This window comes from Apodemus sylvaticus, chromosome 6 (genome assembly GCF_947179515.1).
Source record: "Apodemus sylvaticus chromosome 6, mApoSyl1.1, whole genome shotgun sequence".
NCBI lineage: Eukaryota > Metazoa > Chordata > Mammalia > Rodentia > Muridae > Apodemus > Apodemus sylvaticus.
In genome coordinates, this window is record NC_067477.1 from 51,299,934 (window position 1) to 51,320,328 (window position 20,395).

The 20,395-nt window shown below is 38.8% G+C and overlaps 1 protein-coding gene across 3 annotated transcripts in view; it reads right to left on the reverse strand.

Moving 5' to 3' along the window:
- The window catches only part of Kiaa0586 (KIAA0586 ortholog), a 95,691-nt gene that overhangs the window by 47,740 nt on the left and 27,556 nt on the right, over positions 1–20,395 (reverse strand). For all 3 annotated transcript variants that reach the window (XM_052185691.1, XM_052185690.1, XM_052185692.1), the window contains 6 exons: positions 18,329–18,523; positions 14,310–14,497; positions 11,204–11,314; positions 8,031–8,111; positions 5,840–6,033; positions 3,666–3,784 (listed from right to left, as the gene is read on the reverse strand). In XM_052185691.1, coding sequence (XP_052041651.1) covers positions 3,666–3,784; positions 5,840–6,033; positions 8,031–8,111; positions 11,204–11,314; positions 14,310–14,497; positions 18,329–18,523 — 888 coding nt within the window. The remainder of the gene's footprint in view (positions 1–3,665; positions 3,785–5,839; positions 6,034–8,030; positions 8,112–11,203; positions 11,315–14,309; positions 14,498–18,328; positions 18,524–20,395) is intronic.

Consider the following 20,395-nt stretch of genomic DNA (forward strand, 5'->3'; position numbering starts at 1 on the left):
TATTTCCCCTTCCTTGGGAGATCCTCCTCTCTCCCATAGCATAGTCCCTTTTTCCATACCTAACCTCTGTGGTTATATGGATTATAGCATGCCTATCAAAGGCTTTAAAGCCAACATTCAGTAAGACCCGGACTAGACAATATGCAGAGAGAGGGACTTTGGAACACTCAGCCCTAAATGGGATGTCTTCATCAACCCTCTCAAAGCTTATGCAGAATAGGAGGAAGATTGGAAGTCAGAGGATAGAGACACCAAGAAAACTGTGTCCAGACACAGCATGAACTCAGAAACTGTGGCAACATGCACAGGTGCTATACAGATTCAAGCCAGACTGGATCCTAAAGGAGAAAGAAAAGCAGGCACAAGCTCCCCATGTTAGGAGCCATCTAGGAAAGGCTAACGGATACAAGTGACGTTCTGGAGATGACACATCATTTTGCATGACTGCGATGGATAATTCTGAGTTGCAAGGTTTTCAGAAATCTCATCTCAGGATTGATTCTTAATGCTGATATGCCTTTCCTGTCATTATTATTAAATTAATATAACAATTCCTGGGCATCAGCCCACCTATTGGGCAGATTTTCTGTAGCTCAACAAAGACATACTCTTTTGTTACATCACTATAAAGATAAATTGATGATTTTATAATTCCTAATAATTATTCTATAAAATTCCCGAGCTCTCTATAATATGAAAGCTGCAATTAAGGTTCTCTAAAACTTCATATATCATGAGCTAATTGCACTAAGATAGAAAGCAGACTTGAAACGGATTTATGATCAAGGAAAACATTCCTTTTAGGTTGAATGTAAAACCATTACCTTATAACTAAAGGTCATAAACTGAGAATGAACAATTTACTGTAGATGTATGGACAGGAAATAAAATATTGAGTGGATTTATCTATACAAAACTCCAACCATAGGCAGATGATTTGCCTCTTGACAAAACTGTGCTAATTTAGACATAAGAATTATTGTTTTAAACTCTTAATAAACCTATGGAGCTAATGACAGATAATGAATGCTAAATAAGATAACTAGTCTTAATGGAAACACTTGTAAATGTCTCTCATTTCTTCTGTTTCAATTTACAATTTGAATTTATGTTTGAACTTGTGAACTTTGAAAAAAGATGCTTAGAATACCACGTGATCATGTGCCATGAGAAAGTCCAAGAACTAGGAATGGAGACAATAAGAACAGAACAGAGCAGAGCAGAGAGCAGTGGAGCAGAGCACAGTGGAGCAGAGCAGTGCACAGCTGAACAGAGCAGAGCACAGCAGTGCATAGCAGAGCAGGGCAGGGCAGAGCAGAGCAGAGCAGAGCACAGCAGTGCATAGCAGAGCAGAGGAAAGCAGAGCAGAGCAGAGCAGAGCAGTGCATAGCAGAGCAGAGCAGAGCAGAGCAGAATAGAGTAGAGCAGAGCACAGTGGAGCACAGCAGAGCACAGTAGAGCACAGCAGAGCAGTGCACAGCAGAGTAAAGCACAGCAGAGCAGAGCAGTGCACAGTGGAGCAGAGCAGTGCACAGCAGAGCAAGCAGGCAGGCTTCTTTCTACTGTGAGACAGGTTTTTATAAACAGCCAGTTTCTTCTTACTGACAAGTAGAGGGCTCATTTATACTCAATAAAAAGGTAGTTTTTCCTTCCTCTAATCAATAAATGTTGAAGCTTATTTTTCATTCAGAACAAGTAAGTTTTTTTCTGTGATGACACTTACTCAATGAAACTCTGCTTGTGGGAGCTTTTTGTTCCATCCACCAAATATATGTAAGAAGAGGTATGTGTATGTAAGTACGTAAGTTGATGAGAAAGATGGTTGGGCCCAACAAAAAGGTGAATGTGCGTATGCATGTATGTGTCTACACATATTTGTGTGTGTACAAGTTTTTCTATCCGCAAGCATGTCTTTCTTTTCCTGGTTCACTAAAAGTTAATTGTTCCAAGTCTCCCTCCTGCCTGGCCAGCAACAGGCAAGGCTTCTAGGCAAGAGAGAAAGGAGCCTTAGCAATAAGTCCTCTACTGAATTCCCTACTGCTATACATCACATGTTAATCGCCAGAGACTTATACAGTAAGCTTATAATGTAGGGTTAAGTTTACCACTGCTTATTCAAACAACAGAGAATTATAAATAGTAAGAGAGAAAAAAGTTCCCCAGCACTTAATGAAGCCCAAAACAGTAATAAAGAGTTAAGGCTTAGCACGAACAATAAGAAAGAGTTAAGTCTTCAGCACTAATGATGCACAGGACAGTAAAAAAGAATTAAGTTTTAGCATACAACAGTTAGACAATTAAAGGGCTGGAAATCATCAGTCTTTGGGTCTGTGTCTGAAGCTGTGTTCTACTTCAACCCAATACAGAAAGGGTGGCCATGGTATCCCATCTCTTGCCAAGAAGCTATCCCCAAGCTTGCAAAATTAAAATTAGTTTTCTCTAGTGGAGTCTCACTAGACACAGTGACCAGACTTAAGGGTAGGCCCCATCCCCAGCAAAAGATGGCTAAAACACAATGAACTCGATGGTAATTCCACAGACTTTTTGTATCATATTGTTTTGAGTTTTATTTTTGACTTTGTGTTCTTACAGGTTTTGGTGTGTTTCTTGTGCTTTTTCTTTCCATTTTTAAAATTCTGGGTTGTTTGCCTGTTTGTTTTCTAAAGAGAGAAAGAAAGGGCAGAGTGAGTGGAAGGTAGGGAAGGAAAAATGAAGACACCCTGAGGATGGGAGGGTAGAAGGAGGAGAGTAGGAAAAGGAGGGGAAAGAAATTCACAGGGAACTGCAGGAACAAGAGGGAGAGTTAGAGGAATGGCTCATTTAACCACTCAGTGAGAACTTAAACCTCATCAGTTATTAGTCAAGGGCTGGGCATCTTTACTACTGAATAATATATAGTCTAGTGAATGAGAAAGATATGTTAGACAACCATAATATATGGATACCTATTATAAAAGTATGCCATTGATAAATCTAGTCAACTTAATGGACCAGTTTCATGGCCTAGGGCTCTGGACTTCATTCAAAAGAGAAAACAGATAAATAGGAGGCACTTATGTCTCCTGGCTTCCTAAGCATGTAATGTGGCCAGCTGTATCACACTCCCACGCTTTCTGATGAGGAATGGCCGGCCACAGCACACTCTCATTGGCATGTCTTTCCCCAACAATGAACTTCTACTCCCTCAAACTATCACACAAAATAAATCTTTCCTCTATAAAGTCCCCTTTGCTAGGTACTTGCTTGCAGCAAATAGAAAAACAAAAGGAGGTGCCAGAAAGATGGTTTAGAGGGCAAAGGCACCCGGTGGATGACCTGAATAGGTCCTGGACGCACTGCAGAACAGACAAAAGTAGCCTCTGACCTAAGCATGCATGCATACAACAGTAACACATACCTATGTATATTACATAATATATTTGTATAATTTATACACAGACACAAACGTATTTCTGTGGAGGGACAATAGAATCCTAGAGAATGGCTCAGCAACCCCAAAGCAGCAATCTGTAATAAGAAGGGGAAAGGAATCCTGATCTCATTCGCAGAGAAGCAGAAAGGGAGCCAGCCAAGGATCCAATCAACCTCAGAGATACAGAAATCCTCAGTAATTGAATAAAGGCTTTATTGTTTATAACAATGACAACAGGTTCCGTCTGACGTACCAATGTCAGAAGCTGACAGTTCGCTTGTCTCGCTTACAGAAACACTGGCATCAAGTCTGGCCCGTTGCTGGAGTGGAAAGAGCCCAGAGATAATTCTTGACATTATTTCTTGTTCTACCCTAGAAGTATAAAGTTAAATACACCTGAATTTGGTTAAAAGCATAAAATGTTCACTCTATCACTTTAAAGAATGAGCTGTACTCACAGCATGAACATGTGAAAGCAGCCTTCTGCCAGTTACAAGGAAATGGCCTTGTCTCTCCGCTAAGGCAAGCCTGACACTGTCCTTTGGGGAGACATACTGTGAATCCAGCTTAGAGCTTCCCCGCCTGGCAGAAAGCTCCCCGCACCCCCAGTTAAGCAGAGCATTTGAATTATCCAGTGTACCATGTACTTGAGAAGTGTGCTTCTCACTCAGAGCACACGTGTAAATCCCTCTCAGTCAAAGCTCCATCAGCACGTTCACTGAGCAGAGTCTGGGACTAGGCAAGGCTTAAACAGCATCCTGAAAGTAGCCATCTGATGCTTTGTGAATTTATTAAAGTGATGCAACTTTATTTAAAAAACAACAACACCAAAAACATAAACACCCAAACTGCAAAACAAGGTAGGGTTTTTCCTTGAAAAGGAAAGAAAAATGTATTTCCAAGGCATTATTAGGAAGAGGAAAGGAAAAGTAGAGAGTAGAGCCTTCTTTCAGCACACTTCTGTAGAGCAGCTAACAGTCATATTAAAAGAGTATTGTCGGGCTGGAGAGACGGCTCAGGGGGTAAGACTGCTCTTCCAGAGGTCCTGAGTTCAGTTCCGAGCAACCACATGGTGGCTCACAACTATCTGTAATGGGATCTGATGCCCTCTTCTGATGTGTCTGAAGAAAGCAATGGTGTACTCATAAACATAAAATAAACAAATAACTGCTGGTGGGGTTGCAAATTGGTACAAGCACTCTGGCAATCAGTCTGGCCGTTCCTCAGAAAACTGGGCACCTCACTTCCAGAAGATCCTGCTATACCACTCCTAGGCATATACCCAAAAGATTCCCCAGCATGTAATAAGGATACATGCTCCACTATGTTCATAGCAGCCCTATTTATAATAGCCAGAAGCTGGAAAGAACCCAGGTCTCCCTCATCAGAAGAGTGGATACAAAAAATGTGGTATATATACACAATGGAGTACTATTCAGCCATTAGAAATGAATTCATGAAATTCTTAGGCAAATGGATGGAGCTGGAGAACATCATGCTAAGTGAGGTAACCCAGTGTCAAAAGATGAATCATGGTATGCACTCACTAATAAGTGGATATTAGCCTGGAAAACTGGAATACCCAAAACATAATCCACACATCAAATGAGGTACACGAAGAACGGAGGAGTGTCCCCTTGTTCTGGAAAGACTCAGTGAAGCAGTATAGGGCAAAACCAGAACAGGGAAGTGGGAAGGGGTGGGTGGGAGAACAGGAGGAGGGACTTATGGGGGCTTATGGGACTTTCGGGGAGTGGGGGTCCAGAAAAGGGGAAATCATTTGAAATGTAAATAAAAAATATATCGAATAAATAAATAAATAAATAAATAAAAGTACAGATAAAAAATAAACAAATCTTTTAAAAAATTATTGTCATATAAATGATAGATGTTTATTGTGGGAAAACTCAGAAAATTCGGTTTTTTAAAAAATTTAGTCAGGCTCACTCATAATCCTAGATTCAGAAATAAGTAGTTAATAACCTGACATGTATTCCACACATCTGTTAAATGCAAACTTATTTTAATGTCTTAAAAGCTAAGTTTATGGGGTGCTGGAGAGATGGCTCAGCAGTTAAGAGCACTGACTGCTCTTCCAGAGGTCCTGAGTTCAAATCCCAGCAACCACATGGTAGTTCACAACCATCTATAATGAGATCTGATACCCAATTCTGGGATGTCTGAGGAGAGCAACAGTGTACTCACATACATAAAATAAATAAGTAAATCTTTAAAAAAAAAAGCTAAGTTTACACTGTGCCTCTGGCTTATTTATATACCAGGATACTATCTTATTTATATAGCAGGATACTATTTTATTTATATACCAGGATACTATCTTTCACTCTTACTGAATATTCTTCTAAGCAATTTCCATTTTTATCTGCTCTTCTGATTTTATTCACACCAACAAAATTATAAACTTACCACTGAATTAAGCTATTTTCCAGTGTTTCTTTTCTCTCAATCACTTTATCTAACACATCAGCAGTGGGACGGAAAGCGGAGACCACAGGCGGGAATGAAGGACCACTATATTTTGTAGGAACAGCTTTAACACTTCTGTTAAACTCCAACACTGGTGCAGAGCATTCAGGAATTTCGTCACGTTTTTCTTCTTCCTGGTAACATAATAAAAACAAAACTATTATATTCAAGTATCTGTTCAACATGTTACCAACACAGACAAAGGACTCAGCTGTATGAGTTAACCAGCATTCAGAAACCAGCAAATAACCTTTCTCCTTAGGTGGTATGACATTGAATATGCCAACACTAACAATACTAACCACAACATGAATCAGACAAAACACTGGAGAAAATGCATTTATACAGTCTGTCTTTTTTAAACTGAATATTTAGGCTCTGGGTATGACTCGATAGTGAAACACTTGACTACCCTAAGCTTGATTTCACACCACCATACACAAACACTAAAAAAGAAATCAATATTGTTGGGAAGTGGTGGTGCACGACTAGTCCCAGCACTCGGGAGGTAGGGGCAGGCGGATTTCTGAGTTCAAGGCCAGCCTGGTCTACAGAGTGAGTTCCAGGACAGCCAGGGTTATATAGAGAAACCCTTTCTCGAAAAAAAAAAAAAAAAAAACAAACCAGTATTAATTTTGTATAGTCATGAAGCTAGAAAATTTGAGGAGTCTAGCATTAAACTTTATGAAATATCCAGAAATGTATGAGCTTGATTATCACAAAAAAAGATGATCCCCAACATTTCTTCATCCTATCAGAACCTGCAATTTACAGTTAGTTTATCTTACACATTACTTCCATCATTATATCACATCCCAAAGTTATTGCTATGATTTTTTTTTTACCTTTCCTTATGAAAAATGTCACGTTTAAAAATAAACAAAATAATGCCTAGGTACTACATTATATACAAGTGATATAAACTGCATGTACCTAGTCCACAGCTTTAACAATTATCAATTCATGGTCAACTTTCCCACCCAAGTTGTCCACCACATCCATTTTCTCTTCCATAAATCATTGTAATCCAAATTATAGATATAATTTTATTTATAATTAAATAAGTATCTCAAAAACATCTAGTCTCTTTAAACATCACAGCTCACCAATATCCGCTGAGGAATAAAGTCCTCAGACAGAGAACAAGAGCCAGAGTAGAAGAAACCTTGCCACTCAACCCCAATCCACTGTGAGTTCTGGAACTGTCTCTTCCACTTAACATGATGAAAAACCCATTCTATTAGAGAACAACAGCATGTTAGGACTATAAAGACAAATAAGGTTCCTAGCCTCAAAACCCTATATGGCATTCACATGGGGAAACACATCTTGAGTCCAAATAGAATGCCTACCTCTGCATAGTCTAAGAATTAAATTTTATTTAAAATGTGTTTATTTTATATGTGTATGTATGTATGTATGTGTGTGTGTCTGAGTATATGTGTTCAGCATGGGCAGAAGACATCAGAGGTCATAAGAAGTTGGTTCTCTGCACTGGCATTATATGCAATCGTGAGTCAGCACGTGGATTCTGGGAACTGAACTCAGGTCCTCTGCAAGAGCAGCAATTGCTGTTCACTGCTGAGCCATTTCTCCAGTGCCTCATTTTTCATTAACAAAGTTAGTCTTAGTTTAAAAGTCAAAGAAATGTAAAAAGTATTTTTGCTAATGCTAAATGACTTATTCACAGCATTAAAACAATCTCGTATGTGTCTCCATCTTTCATGTGTTTTACATCTTCTATCTTTCTTTCCTGCCTTATTATTTCCATCATTTTCGTAACTGACATCCATACAGGGTTTTCCTCGAACTTTTGACTATTGGTAACTTTTCCCCAATATAAACCTAACTTTGCCTCCAGTAATCAAGAGTGAAATGTAATAGAATGGAAAAAGGGAAGTCAGAGAGATGAAGGCAGCAGGCATGGTCCAGGAGGGAAACAGTGGGGAAAAACTTTATAATCTTTAAAAGAAATTTAAATAAGTATACTTAAATTTTAAAGTCCATTTAAACCAAAGTGAAGTCATGTTTCTCAAAGCCTTGCAACACAGTTGTGACAATCAAAATACATTCATCCTCCTGGAAAAACACTTGGACGAAAATGACTTCCTATGTCTCTACCCTTCGTTACCTGAATAACATCGATGACTTCATCAAAGTCAGTTCCTGGCAGGAGCACCTCTTCTTCATCCGCCTTCATAAATTCTGGAGTCTAAGGACATATTTTAGAAAGTTTTATTGCCTTCAATTATAAAATACATGTAATTTCTCATATTTTCACATATACTATAATCTTAATATAGTCCTGTTATTTTAATATTCTGTTCAGAAGTGATTTAATTAGGAAATGAGATACAGGTCAGTGCTCAACCTATTATCTCATCATTTCAAGAATGATAGAAAAAGTTGTTATTGGTTTGGTTTTTCAAGACAGGGTTTCTCTGTGTAGCCCTGGCTATCCTGGAACTTGCTCTGTTGACCATGCTGGCCTAGAACTCACCTCCTGAGTGCTGGGATTGCAAACTTTCCACCATCATCTAGCCAAAAATTTATTTTCAATAAAAATATTTTTTTAAATTATCAGGGTAAGGTGTTTCATACCTCTTCTTTTGTTTTTAAGATTTATTTATTACTATATGTAAGTACACTGTAGCATCTTTAAACACACCAAAAGAGGGCATCAGATCTCATTACGGATGTTGTGAGCCATCATGTGGTTGCTGGGATTTGAACTCAGGACCTTCGGAAGAGTAGTCAGTGCTCTTCCCTGCTGAGCCATGTCTCCAGTCCTGTTTCATACCTCTTAACTCCAGAATTCAGGAGGCCATGGCAGATCACTGGGAGTTTAAAGCTAATGGAGCTACTATGAGTTCTTAGTCTGGGCTACAGTGTGAGACCCTGTCTCAAAACACCAATAACAGTCTGACATTTAAACCACACCCACAAATACAAATGCAAGGACATTTACGTTTCTTTATTTTATTTTGTGTATATCCGTAACGGCATCCAAGCCTTCATGTGGAGGGTCAGAGGATAACTACAGGTCAGCTTTCTCCTGATATCATGTGGGTCTTAGGGACTAAACTCAGGTCCTTACCTACTGAGCCCTAACTCCAGACTGCAGTGAAACATTTAAAGCACTATCAGCAGGCTAGTTACACCCTGCGGAAAGAAACTTCCACTTCCACATGTAGCTTTGGTAAGTGTGCACATTCACAGACTTACAAAAGACAGAAACAGATTCAATCATTTTAAAAGTTAAGAAAACCAGGATCAGCACGACGGCTGCTCAGGAGGCCAGCAGACAGCTGCTCAGGAGGCCAGCAGATGGCTGCTCAGGAAGTCTTTACCTGGCTTATACTTGTCAACAAGCCAAACGGCCTGAGTGTGATTCTGAGAACCACGTATGTTAAGAAAGCACTCCTGGATGTTGTTTTCAGATATCTACATGCACATGCACACGCACACATGCACACACAAACACACACACACACACACACACAAATAAAAATGTGCTTTAAGTTAAAAAGAGCTGATTAGAGTGATATCTCTCAGGTTACAAGCACTTGTTGCTCCTGCAAAGACGGTTTGGTTCATAGCACCCACACTAGGCAGACACAACTGCCTGAAACTCTAGGTTAAGGATTCCAGGGCCCTCTGGCCTTGATGGGCACCTGCATGGGCTTGGCCACACACACATAAATTTAAGAAATAAATGAATCTTTAAAAAAAATCTTAGTAAAAATAAAATTATCTTTAAGCTTACTGTATAGGCTTTACTATATAAACTCAAAGTTACTAAAAATGACAACAGTTTCTTGCTGAGAACAAAATTATATATAATCCAAAATGTATCGTTATCATACATGTTCCAATAAACTTCTAAGAAAAACAAAATTACTGATAAAAAGTTAAAGTGAGTATGAATTCCATTTAGGATGAATTCTAATACACTGCTGGTAATCATGAGAGATTTCTGAGCTGTCACCCCCGACTCCCCTTTAAACAGTCTCACTGTGTCAGCTTGGTTGTCCTGAGCTGGCTAAGCAGACCAGGCTGGCCTCAAGCTCACAGAGCTCTTCCTCTCTCTACCTCCTACACGCTGGGATGAAAGGTATGTGAACTGTGTCCGGCTGATTCGAGACTTTGGTTTCTGGTTTGCTTGTTTTCATTCTGAGCTGGGGTCTCATCATGTAGCCCTATGTCGATGACCTCAGATTCACAGACATCAGCCTTATTCTGACATCATGCCCAGCAATTGTTTTTTATTCTTAAAAACTACAAACTCAATGATCAATTTGATATATTAGACACCAGAGATATGTCACAGTGCTATTTTACTGTAATAAAAGTCATACTATCATTATTCAGAAGCAAAGTAATATAAGAAAATGTATATTTTTACATGTTAACAATGTGATAAAATATATACTACTTGTCAGTATTATAAACTACTTGTCAGTATTAAAATTCAAATTCTGGACAGGTAAAGGTACTTGCAGCCAAACCGGAAAATCTGAGTTTGATCCCCAAAACCCACACATGGAGAAAGGAGAAAACAGAGTCCCCGTTAGTTGTCCTGACTTCCACATGTGCACTGTGGCATGAATATACATGCAGGTACACATGCACATACACACACATACATATACATAGACAAACAATAAGTAAATGTATAAAAATTTCACATTCCAATTTACAATTTTCATATAAATCAAATATTATCAAAAACAAAGAAATTCTTCACCTGTGAAAGTCTCACAACTACTGTTATACCAAAAATTATCATATTTATAAAGCTCTCAAAGCAACTTCTTAGGAGCCCTGAATACCCAAGGCACAAATTGCATAACAAATGACTCCCATGAGGAAGTGTGGAGAGGGTCCTGATCTAGCATTGGAAGGGAATATAAGGACAGAGAAAAAGGAGGGAGGTGATTGGAGAAGGGATGGAGAGAAGAAGGTTTATGGGACATATGGGGAGGGGGGATCCGGGAAAGGGGAAATCATTTGGAATGTAAACAAAGAATATAGAAAATAAAAATATTAAAAAAAAGAAATTTGTAAATAATATAACTCATTTCAATTTTGTCATATGATGAAATTATTGTTACATGTTATGACTTATGTAGCTATGGCTGGAACTCACTCTGTAGAACAGGCTGGCCTCAAACTCACAGCTCTGTCATTTGCCTCTCAAGTACTCGGCTTCAAAGTATGAGCTACCACATCCACCATAATATATTATGATAAGAGTTGTGCATGGAGTAACAGTTAATGATATGAAGGAACTCTGAAACCTACCTGGATGCAGGTGTGCAGTGGAGGGAGAGAGGCTTCTTGGAGACTTGGGGAAGGGGAAACCCCCTCAGTACTGATGTATGAGACACTGTCAATATCCACACTCGGTAGGATCTACAACAGAAGAGAACATCTGGCTTTGTTTACCACTATGACCTAACTATCAAAAACAGACAGCAAAATATGCCCTTTAATTTTTTACTGTGGCTAACAGATACTTTAAATTATGAAAGCATATTATACTAAGGATTTAAAGAGAAACACAGAATCCTATCTAAGATCACTTCACTTCCATGACTTACACACTTTCTCTGTGGTAAGTGTTCTCAGCCTGAGTTTTCACTATTATTAGGTCATAATACCTCCTCCTCCTTCTTCATTTTATTTTATTTTATTTTATTTTGTTTTATATTTTATTTTATTTTGTTTTATATTATTTTATTTTATATTTTATTTTATATTTTATTTTATATTTTATTTTATTTATTTATTTTTTTATTTTATTTTATTTTATTTTATTTTATTTTATTTATTTTATTTTATTTTATTTTATTTTATTTTATTTTATTTTATTTTATTTTATTTTATTTTATTTTATTTTATTTTTTTGATCTTTTGGGACAGGGTTTCCCTGTGTGGCCTTGGCTGCCCTGAAACTCACTCTGTAGTACAAATTAGCCTCAAACTCACAAAGATCTGCCTGTTTCCGCCTCCCGAGTGCTGGGATTAAAGGGAGCATGCCATTACTACCTTGCCTTATCCTGTCTCTTTGCATAATATTAAAGGATTTTACATTCCTTATTCAACCATATTCCTTATTGCCAGTTTTTTCCACTGTTACACAGAGACCCCAACATCTTCATTTATGCAGTGTTTTCTTCACAAACTACATCATGTTAGATAGAACTTCTGGACCTGCAGTGCATGGATATTCAATGTTCTTTGTAATTACTGGCAAAATCCTACCCAATTTCTGTTTACATCATCAAAGAAACATAATTCTAAGTTTTATCCAACCATCAACTAAAATGAACAGTTTTGAAATAGCAACAATTACATGGGAATGTTTTGTAAAATTTTTATTATCTTGGCTACAAGTAAAACTTACATCTAATTTCCTTATTCTTAAATGTACTTCACTCTTTTGTAGAATCTCATTCACATACCTGGACAAAATCTGGATTTAGATCTATGCTTTCTTATGACATATACAGGTCTTTGTATTTAAAATCAAATCCTTTACTGATCCCTTGCTTTCATTTGTTCTCACTGTATACTGTCTTCCTCTGTAAGGTTCTTTGACATATATAACCTTTAGATTTTAGATGCAAATCTCTCTTTCCTATTGTATTTAAAGTATCTTCCCCCAAATCCAGAATTTGCTTCAGTTTTAATTAAAAATTCAATGAATTAAATTATCTTCAAATTTTTATGGTTTTGTTTTTTATAATTTCAACTGGCCAACTTTGGAGCACATTTAATATACACTAAGAACTTGAAGCCTAAAACTAATCTTTTCCTATGTCATTAAGACAAAAACAACACACACAAGTTCCCTTATAACAAATCTCTACCAGGTTATCCATTCTTTCCATAATAAAGCTGACTCTGCAGCCTCACTGAGACACTGGTCTAGTAACTAGCAGTGTTGTCACATAACCTATGCTGCTTGCCCTGAACCTGACCTGGGGTTAAGAATGACCTGGAACTCCTGACCTTTCAACCTCTACCTCTCAAATGTTGGCTCAAGTCACATGCCCAGCTCATAACAAAACTCTTTTCTAAACCGTTTATTCTTCTAGATATCAAACTTATCCTAAAGTTCAAGTTTAAGAAAACAAAATCTCATGTTACATTAAAAAATAGCATTTTGCCGGGCAGTGGTGGTACACGCCTTTAATCCCAGCACTTGGAAGACAGAGACAGGTGGATTTCTGAGTTCGAGGCCAGCCTGGTCTACAGAGTGAGTTCCAGGGCTACACAGAGAAACCCTGTCTCGTAAAAAACGAACAAAAAACAAAAAAAACAAAAAATTGCATTTCACTAATGTTACACATTAAATTGGGAAGAACAGTTAACTTGAATAGTTTCTGTAGATAAAAATGAGTTTTCTATATTCATTCATGTCCTATGAATATGTCCTGTGTGGCCTTGGCTGCCCTGAAACTCACTCTGTAGTACAAATTAGCCTCAAACTCACAAAGACCTGCCTGTTTCCGCCTCCCGAGTGCTGGGATTAAAGGGAGCATGCCATTACTTGCTCCCTTTGCATAAAATTTGAAATAATGATTGAATTAGTCACACCCTCCACTAACTCTATTGTTTATTTGTATGTCTTGGTTTCTTTACTTATTCACTTATTATTGAGGCAGTGGCTCCCTGTGTAGCCCTAGTTAGCTAGCAAGCTAGCTAGAAACTTGCTAGGTGCAACAGGCTGGCCTTGAACCTGTGGCAATCTTCCTACGGCTACCTCTTGGGTGCTTAAAATACAGGTATGATTTATCTATCTATCTATCTATCTATCTATCTATCTATCTATCTATCTATGGTATATGAATGTTGTTTGTACATACATTTGCATGCCAGAAGAGGGCATCGGATCACATTATAGATGGTGGTGAGCCACCATGTGATTGCTGGGAATTGAACTCGGGACCTCTGGAAGAGCATCCAGTGCTCTTAACCTTTAAGCCGTCTCTCCAGCCCCATGGACCTTCACCCATTCCTTTAGCGTGCTGCCTGGTTCTCTGATATGGGTCACTGACTTAGGAGGGTAGTTTAAACACTGCACAGTTGCCGGGTGGTGGTGGCGCACGCCTTTAATCCCAGCACTTGGGAGGCAGGCGAATTTCTGAGTTCGAGGCCAACCTGGTCTACAGAGTGAGTTTCAGGACAGCCAGGGCTACACAGAGAAACCCTGTCTCGGAAGAAAAAAAAAAAAAGAACCACTGCACAGCAAGCATAGCAGGATCACATTAAGACCACAGCTTTACACTAATAAAGGCACCTCAGTGAGAGCACGGTCTTCATAAAGTTATGCAATGAACTATAGGTTCTAATGGATCAGTTACTTCGGCTGTAACGGGTCTGCTCGTGCACCCAGGCATACCTGTACAGAGAGCTGGGGAGGATCCTTCTTCTCTGATTTCATTTCTACAACGGCTACGTTAGGTTTCTTGACTCCAGCTTTTACTTTTGGAGATGACGGAGGAATAGAAGTAGTCACAGTCACAGGGCGTGGCTTGTTTACTCTGACTCCAGCAAGTGGTATGGAATCACTATTGCTTTGAGTTTGTCCTATGAAATTTTGAGTACAGAATGAGTCAGCTGTTTCCAAGCAAAAGGAAAAATCAAATTGAATGCCTGGATCTTTGTAACTGTTCTTGCTCAGGCATGGAAAGCGGCATCTTACAATTTCCTCTTTCCTCGCCACCACGGTCTACACATGTGCTGACCATGCCAGCCTCTCTGTTATTTGTATGTAGTTCCTACTTTACACACACTATCTTAATGCTTAAAATAAAAGCTAGTATCTGCCTATTAGAGCATGCTCTATACTGTCAGGTCTCATTTCAAAAGTCCTGCTTGTTTTTTACATTTCAAAGTAAAGACTAAGGAGCTGGACATAGTGGCCTAGAGGAACACAGTCATTTCAAGGACCTCAAAGCCTCAGTCCCATGGGAAAACAGAAAAGCCTTCCCCTGGCTAGACTCAGAAAATGTCAAAGGTTGCTCTTCTCCTCCAAGTGGAAATGTAGATACTGTGTGGAGAAAATGTGCATCATAGCTCTCTCTTCCCACGTCCCCTGGGTGTTTCCTCTCCTACAGAGAATGAACCAATGAAGATTGACTAAACCTGTCTCCTTGTTTATCTGTATATACTAACCCTACCTCTTTATTGAGGTCTAGTCAATAACCCCAGCCTCTCAGTTCAACTGTATGGAATAAACAGGGAGCCTCCTAGGTGTAGAGGACTCTGCATCAGAGAGCCCAGGCCACTGGATCCCAGCTTTTCTGTATGTCACCTGTTTGTCTGTCTGTCTTCATTCTCTTGCTGACCCAGTCAGGTTTAAGTCCCCTGAGGCTGTGCAAGGAACTGCACATGCCCTTAACTCCAGCACTCAGATGGCTAAGCTACACAGTGAATTCAAGGTCAGCAGAGTCTAGTATGAGACCCTGTCTCACAGACAAGACAGACAGACAGACAGAGTAGCTTTCATTTATACTAACAATATACTCTCAGAGAAAGAAATCAGGAAAAATATTTCACTCAAAATAACTCTAAAACATTACATGTTGAGGAATATGTTTAACCAAAGAAGTGAAAACACTTCAACAAAAAATTTCAAGATATTAAAAAGGGAATTCTAGAAGATACTGACAATAGAAAGACATCCTGTGCTTTTGGATTGGCAGAATTAATACTGTGAAAATGACTATTCTACCAAAATTCATTTCAGATTTAAGGCAAATGCCTACCCAAATTACAATGTCATATTTCATGGGTTTAGAAAAGACAATACAAGAATTCATTTGTACCTACAAAGCTTTTTCAGCATCTGATGAAATGATCATATGTTTTTTTTCTTTGAGTTTGTTTATGTAGTGGATAGCTTTGATGGATTTCAGTATATTGAACCATCCCTGCATCCCTGGGATGAAGCCTACTTGATCATGGTGGATGATTGTTTTGATGTGTTCTTGGATTCAGTGGGCAAGAATTTTATTGAGTATTTTTGCATCGATATTCATAAGGGATATTAGCCTAAAATTCTCTTTCTTTGTTGGATCTTTGTGTGGTTTTGGTATCAGCGTAATTGTTGCTTTGTAGAACCAGTTGGGTAGTGTTTCTTCTGTTTCTATTTGGTGGAATAGTTTGAAGAGTATTGGTGTTAAGTCTTCTTTGAAGGTCTGATAGAATTCTGCACTAAAACCATCTGGTCCTGTGCTTTTTTTGGTTGGAAGGCTTTCTATGACCCCTTCTATTTCTTTAGGGGTTATGGGACTATTTAGATGATCTATTTGATCCTGACTTAATATTGGTATTTGGTATCTGTCTAAGAAATTGTCCATTTCCTCCAGACTCTCCATTTGTGTTGAGTACAGGCTTTTGTAGTAGGATCTGATAATTTTTTGAATTTCTTCAGTCTCTGTTGTTTTATCTCCCTTTTCATTTCTAATTTTGTTGGTACAAATGAAGATCATGAATAGACAAAACAATCCTTTGGAGTAATTAAGAACACTATGGAGATCATACAGTGTCCAATCTCAAATTATACTACAGAGCCATAGTGACAGAGACATCCTAGTCCTGGCATAAAAATAGACAGGTAAACCAATGGAATAGAAGAGAGGACCCAGAAGTAAAATGACTATGCTCACTTCATTTTTGACAAAGGAGGAGGCAAAAATGTATGTGGAAAAAGCTAGCCTGTTTCACAAAAGGTGCTGGTAAGGCTGTGTTTCTACAGCGGAAGAATGCAGAACACAGAAGATTGAAATTAGATTTGTAGTTTTCACCTAATAAAAAAGTCAATCTCAAAATGAATCTAAGATTTTAAAATCTGAAACACTGCAACTTTTAGAAAAAAAAAAAAAACCAAAACAACAACACAGAGAAGATACAATTCAAGATACTAAGGTGAATACAGCTTTTTTTTTTTTTTAAATGTGTATTTCTAAAGTGTTTTGCCTGCCTGTGTGAGGGGTTAGATCTCCTGGATCTGGAGTTAAGATGGTTGTAAGATGCCATGTGGATGCTGGGAATTGGACCTGGGTCCTCTTGAAGTGCTCTTAACCACTGAGCTCTCCAGCATCCGACAGAACCTTTTGGATGGAGGCGCAGCAGCACAGGAACTAGACCCAGGCATCAGCACGTGGGTTGACAGGAAAATCAAGTTTCTGCTCAGCAAAGGAAACGGTCAGCAGAGCACAGATGGCCCACAGCACGGGAGAACATCTGCACCAGCTCTACTTCAAAGGGTTGAACTGACATTCAGAATTTACAAAGAACTGCAGAAATTAAATACCAAGGAAATAAAATTGCTAGTCAACAAATAGGAAAATAACTGACTAAAGTTTAAAAAAAAAAAAAGAAAGAAAAACAAATGATCAATAAATGGTTTTCAAAGCACTCAATATCTCTAGCCATCAATGAAATACAAACCAAAACTACTTTAGGCATACACACACACACACACACACATAGCCATACATTCACACATACATACACACACACACCCATACATACATACAAACATATATATACATATGTGTATGTATATATAGCTCCAAGTAGTTTAACTTGTAGTTCCATATATATATATGGGCTACAAAAATGGTTCAGAACTTCCGAGCACTTGCTCCTCTAGAGGACCAGAGCTCAGTTCCTAGAACTCACGTCAGGTGGCTCACAACCACCTACTTATATAACTCCAGTTCCAGGGAACTGCATGCCCTACGGGCTTCATGGGTACCTGAACATATGTGGTGCACATAAACTCACAAATGTACACACACTAATACACAAATAAAAATGGAATTGTTTTTAATGTATTTAGGGTTGAAGGGGTAACTCAGTGGTTAAGAGGACCTGCCATTCTTACAGAGGACCTGAGGGTCTGTTCCTAGCATCCAGGCATATAGTTTTCATGCCTTTTGTTCTTGAGTAAAGGGATTATAGGTATGTGATATCATACCAGCAGATCTGTCCAATTTTTTAATATGACTCTTAGAGTTCTCATATAAGGAAATAACCTACAATTCTCCTAGTATATATGATCACCTAGCTTTTACTTATCACAACCTGGTTCAAAAGTACATGACAGTGCATTAAAGTATCTCTCCTCAGGCATGACAATATTAAAACAAATTTGACTTCTTGAAGTATTATGTATGTCAATGGCATGCCAACTGTGTCATCTACAGCAATACACCAAGAGAATATTTCCTGTAAATGAGATTATGGCGAGAACTTACTGTTTAAGAGATCACCATAACCCTGCATAACCTACATTCTGAGGCTCTCTCCAGACATAAGAAAGTAGGTAACTGTTATAACTTCTGCTACTGATCACAAGCAATGGACCCCCACCCCCTCCCCTACAGCCACATATTCGTTGTTTCTTACCTAAAAGGATTGCCATAGGAATTAGATGACCTTCCAGGGTACCTGAAACCGTAGGCACTTCTCTGCTTGAGCTGAGCATATGCTGTGCATCAGCACGACGTAGTGTGGTGACGGGATGCTGTGTTTTAGGATCCATTTTCACAAGTGATGTAGCATGAAAGTCCGTTTGTGTTCTTGCTGACTTGACTTTAGTGCCTATAATAATCATCATTAGCAGATAATTAAAATCCAACAACTATTAGCTAGCCACCAGAAATACAATTGTTTTTCCCAGCAAGATTTCATTCAATTTAATATAGGGTCTCAAGCAGAAATAATACATAGACCAGAAGTTGGCAAACTTATTAAATGGCCACATAGGAATTACTTTGGTCTAACTGGCCATGTAATCTCAGTTGCAACTACTATTCAACTCTGGTGACACTAATCATGAAAGCAGCCATGAATAGTAAATGAACCTGGTTATGGTCAATAACAATTTATTCATAAAAATAGCAGTTAAGGTGGTAGTACTTTATTCCCAGCACTCGGGAAGCAGAGGCAGGGAGATCTCTGAGTTTGAGATTAGCCTGGTCTATGGAGCAAGCCCTAGGGCAGCCAGGGATACACAAAGGAATCTTGTCCCAAGGGGGAAAAAAGGAAAGGAAAGGGAAGGAAAGGGGAGGGGAGGGGAGGAAAGGGGAAGGGAGGGGGAGGGGAAGGAAGGGGAGGGGAGGGAAGGGAAGGAAAGGAAAGGAAGAAGAGAAAGAAGAGGAGGAGGAAGAGGAGGATGAAGAAGGAAAAAAAAAACCCGGCAGCTCACCTGTAGACCAGTTTGTCTGTCCCTGATACACTTGTACAGAGCTACTCTGATATAAGAAAAATGTTGAAGAACATCTCTTTAAACTCCCCAACTTCCTTCACAATACAAGAAAGTTAATCGTCATTTTTTTAGAATAGGATTTCCCCTGACCCCAATTCTCTCATTACACCTTTGCTTATTCTATATTCTGAATAATCAGCCCTTATCCTTTGAAATTATGCACAATTGATATAATTCTATACTTATATAGAATTTATGGAAGTTAGTGTATATTTTTATCTGTTTTATGTGGAGCCATATAGATGTTCTATTCTAAATGATCAAAATCTTAAAAGTTTGTCAGGCAGGATGGCCCAGCACCAGGAGGCAGAGGCAGGAAGACTGCTGTAAGTCAGAGGCCAGCCAGGGGTACACTACAGAGAATCCTTTTTTTAGAAAAACAAAACTGAGGGCTGGAGAGGTGACTCAGTGGCTGAGAGTGACTGCTGCTCTTCCAGAGGACCTGAGTCTGATTCCCAGCACTCACAACCCAACCACCCATAGATCCAGTTTCAAGGGATCAGATGTCCTCTGCTGGCTTCCATGGGCACACACATACATAAATAAAAAATAAGAATAAATCTTTAAATAAAAGCCAGATCTTAGGGCACACACCTTTAAGTTCAGCACTTGGGAGCCAGAGACAGGCAAACTTGTGAGTTGAAGGCCAGAGTGGTCTACACAGGGTTTTAGGACAGCCAGGACTATAAAAATAGATCTGATTTCAAAAACAAAACCAAAAACCAAATTTACAAGTAAACAGAACAAAACTTAGTTTGTATTATCTGCGTCTCTAGAGAAGACGAACTTCTTTTCTCCCACAGAGGGGAGAGACCGCAGGTACCAAGCTTTACCGCTACCTTCAGAGGCTTACTGAGGTTCTGACAGTGTTTTAAAGCCTTAAACTGTTGTTTTGGAAAGGTTTTCAAAACTCCAAATACAAAACTCCAAATAAATCTCCAGTATTTAAGAAAAATATTAGTGCAAACACCATAATTTGCATGCCTTTAAAAAACATATCCGTAGGATTTATAGCTAAGTGGATCGATCATCAACCTGATCAGCCAGCATTTATAAAGGAAGGGGATGTGAGCAACTGCCGGCCCCGCTCCACCTCAGGAAGGGAAAGGAAGTGGCTTGGCGGGCACTAGCTACACTGTTAGTGAAGCTTACTAACTTCAGAGAAGAAAGACAAAAAAACTGAAAATGTAATCAAAATTAACAGA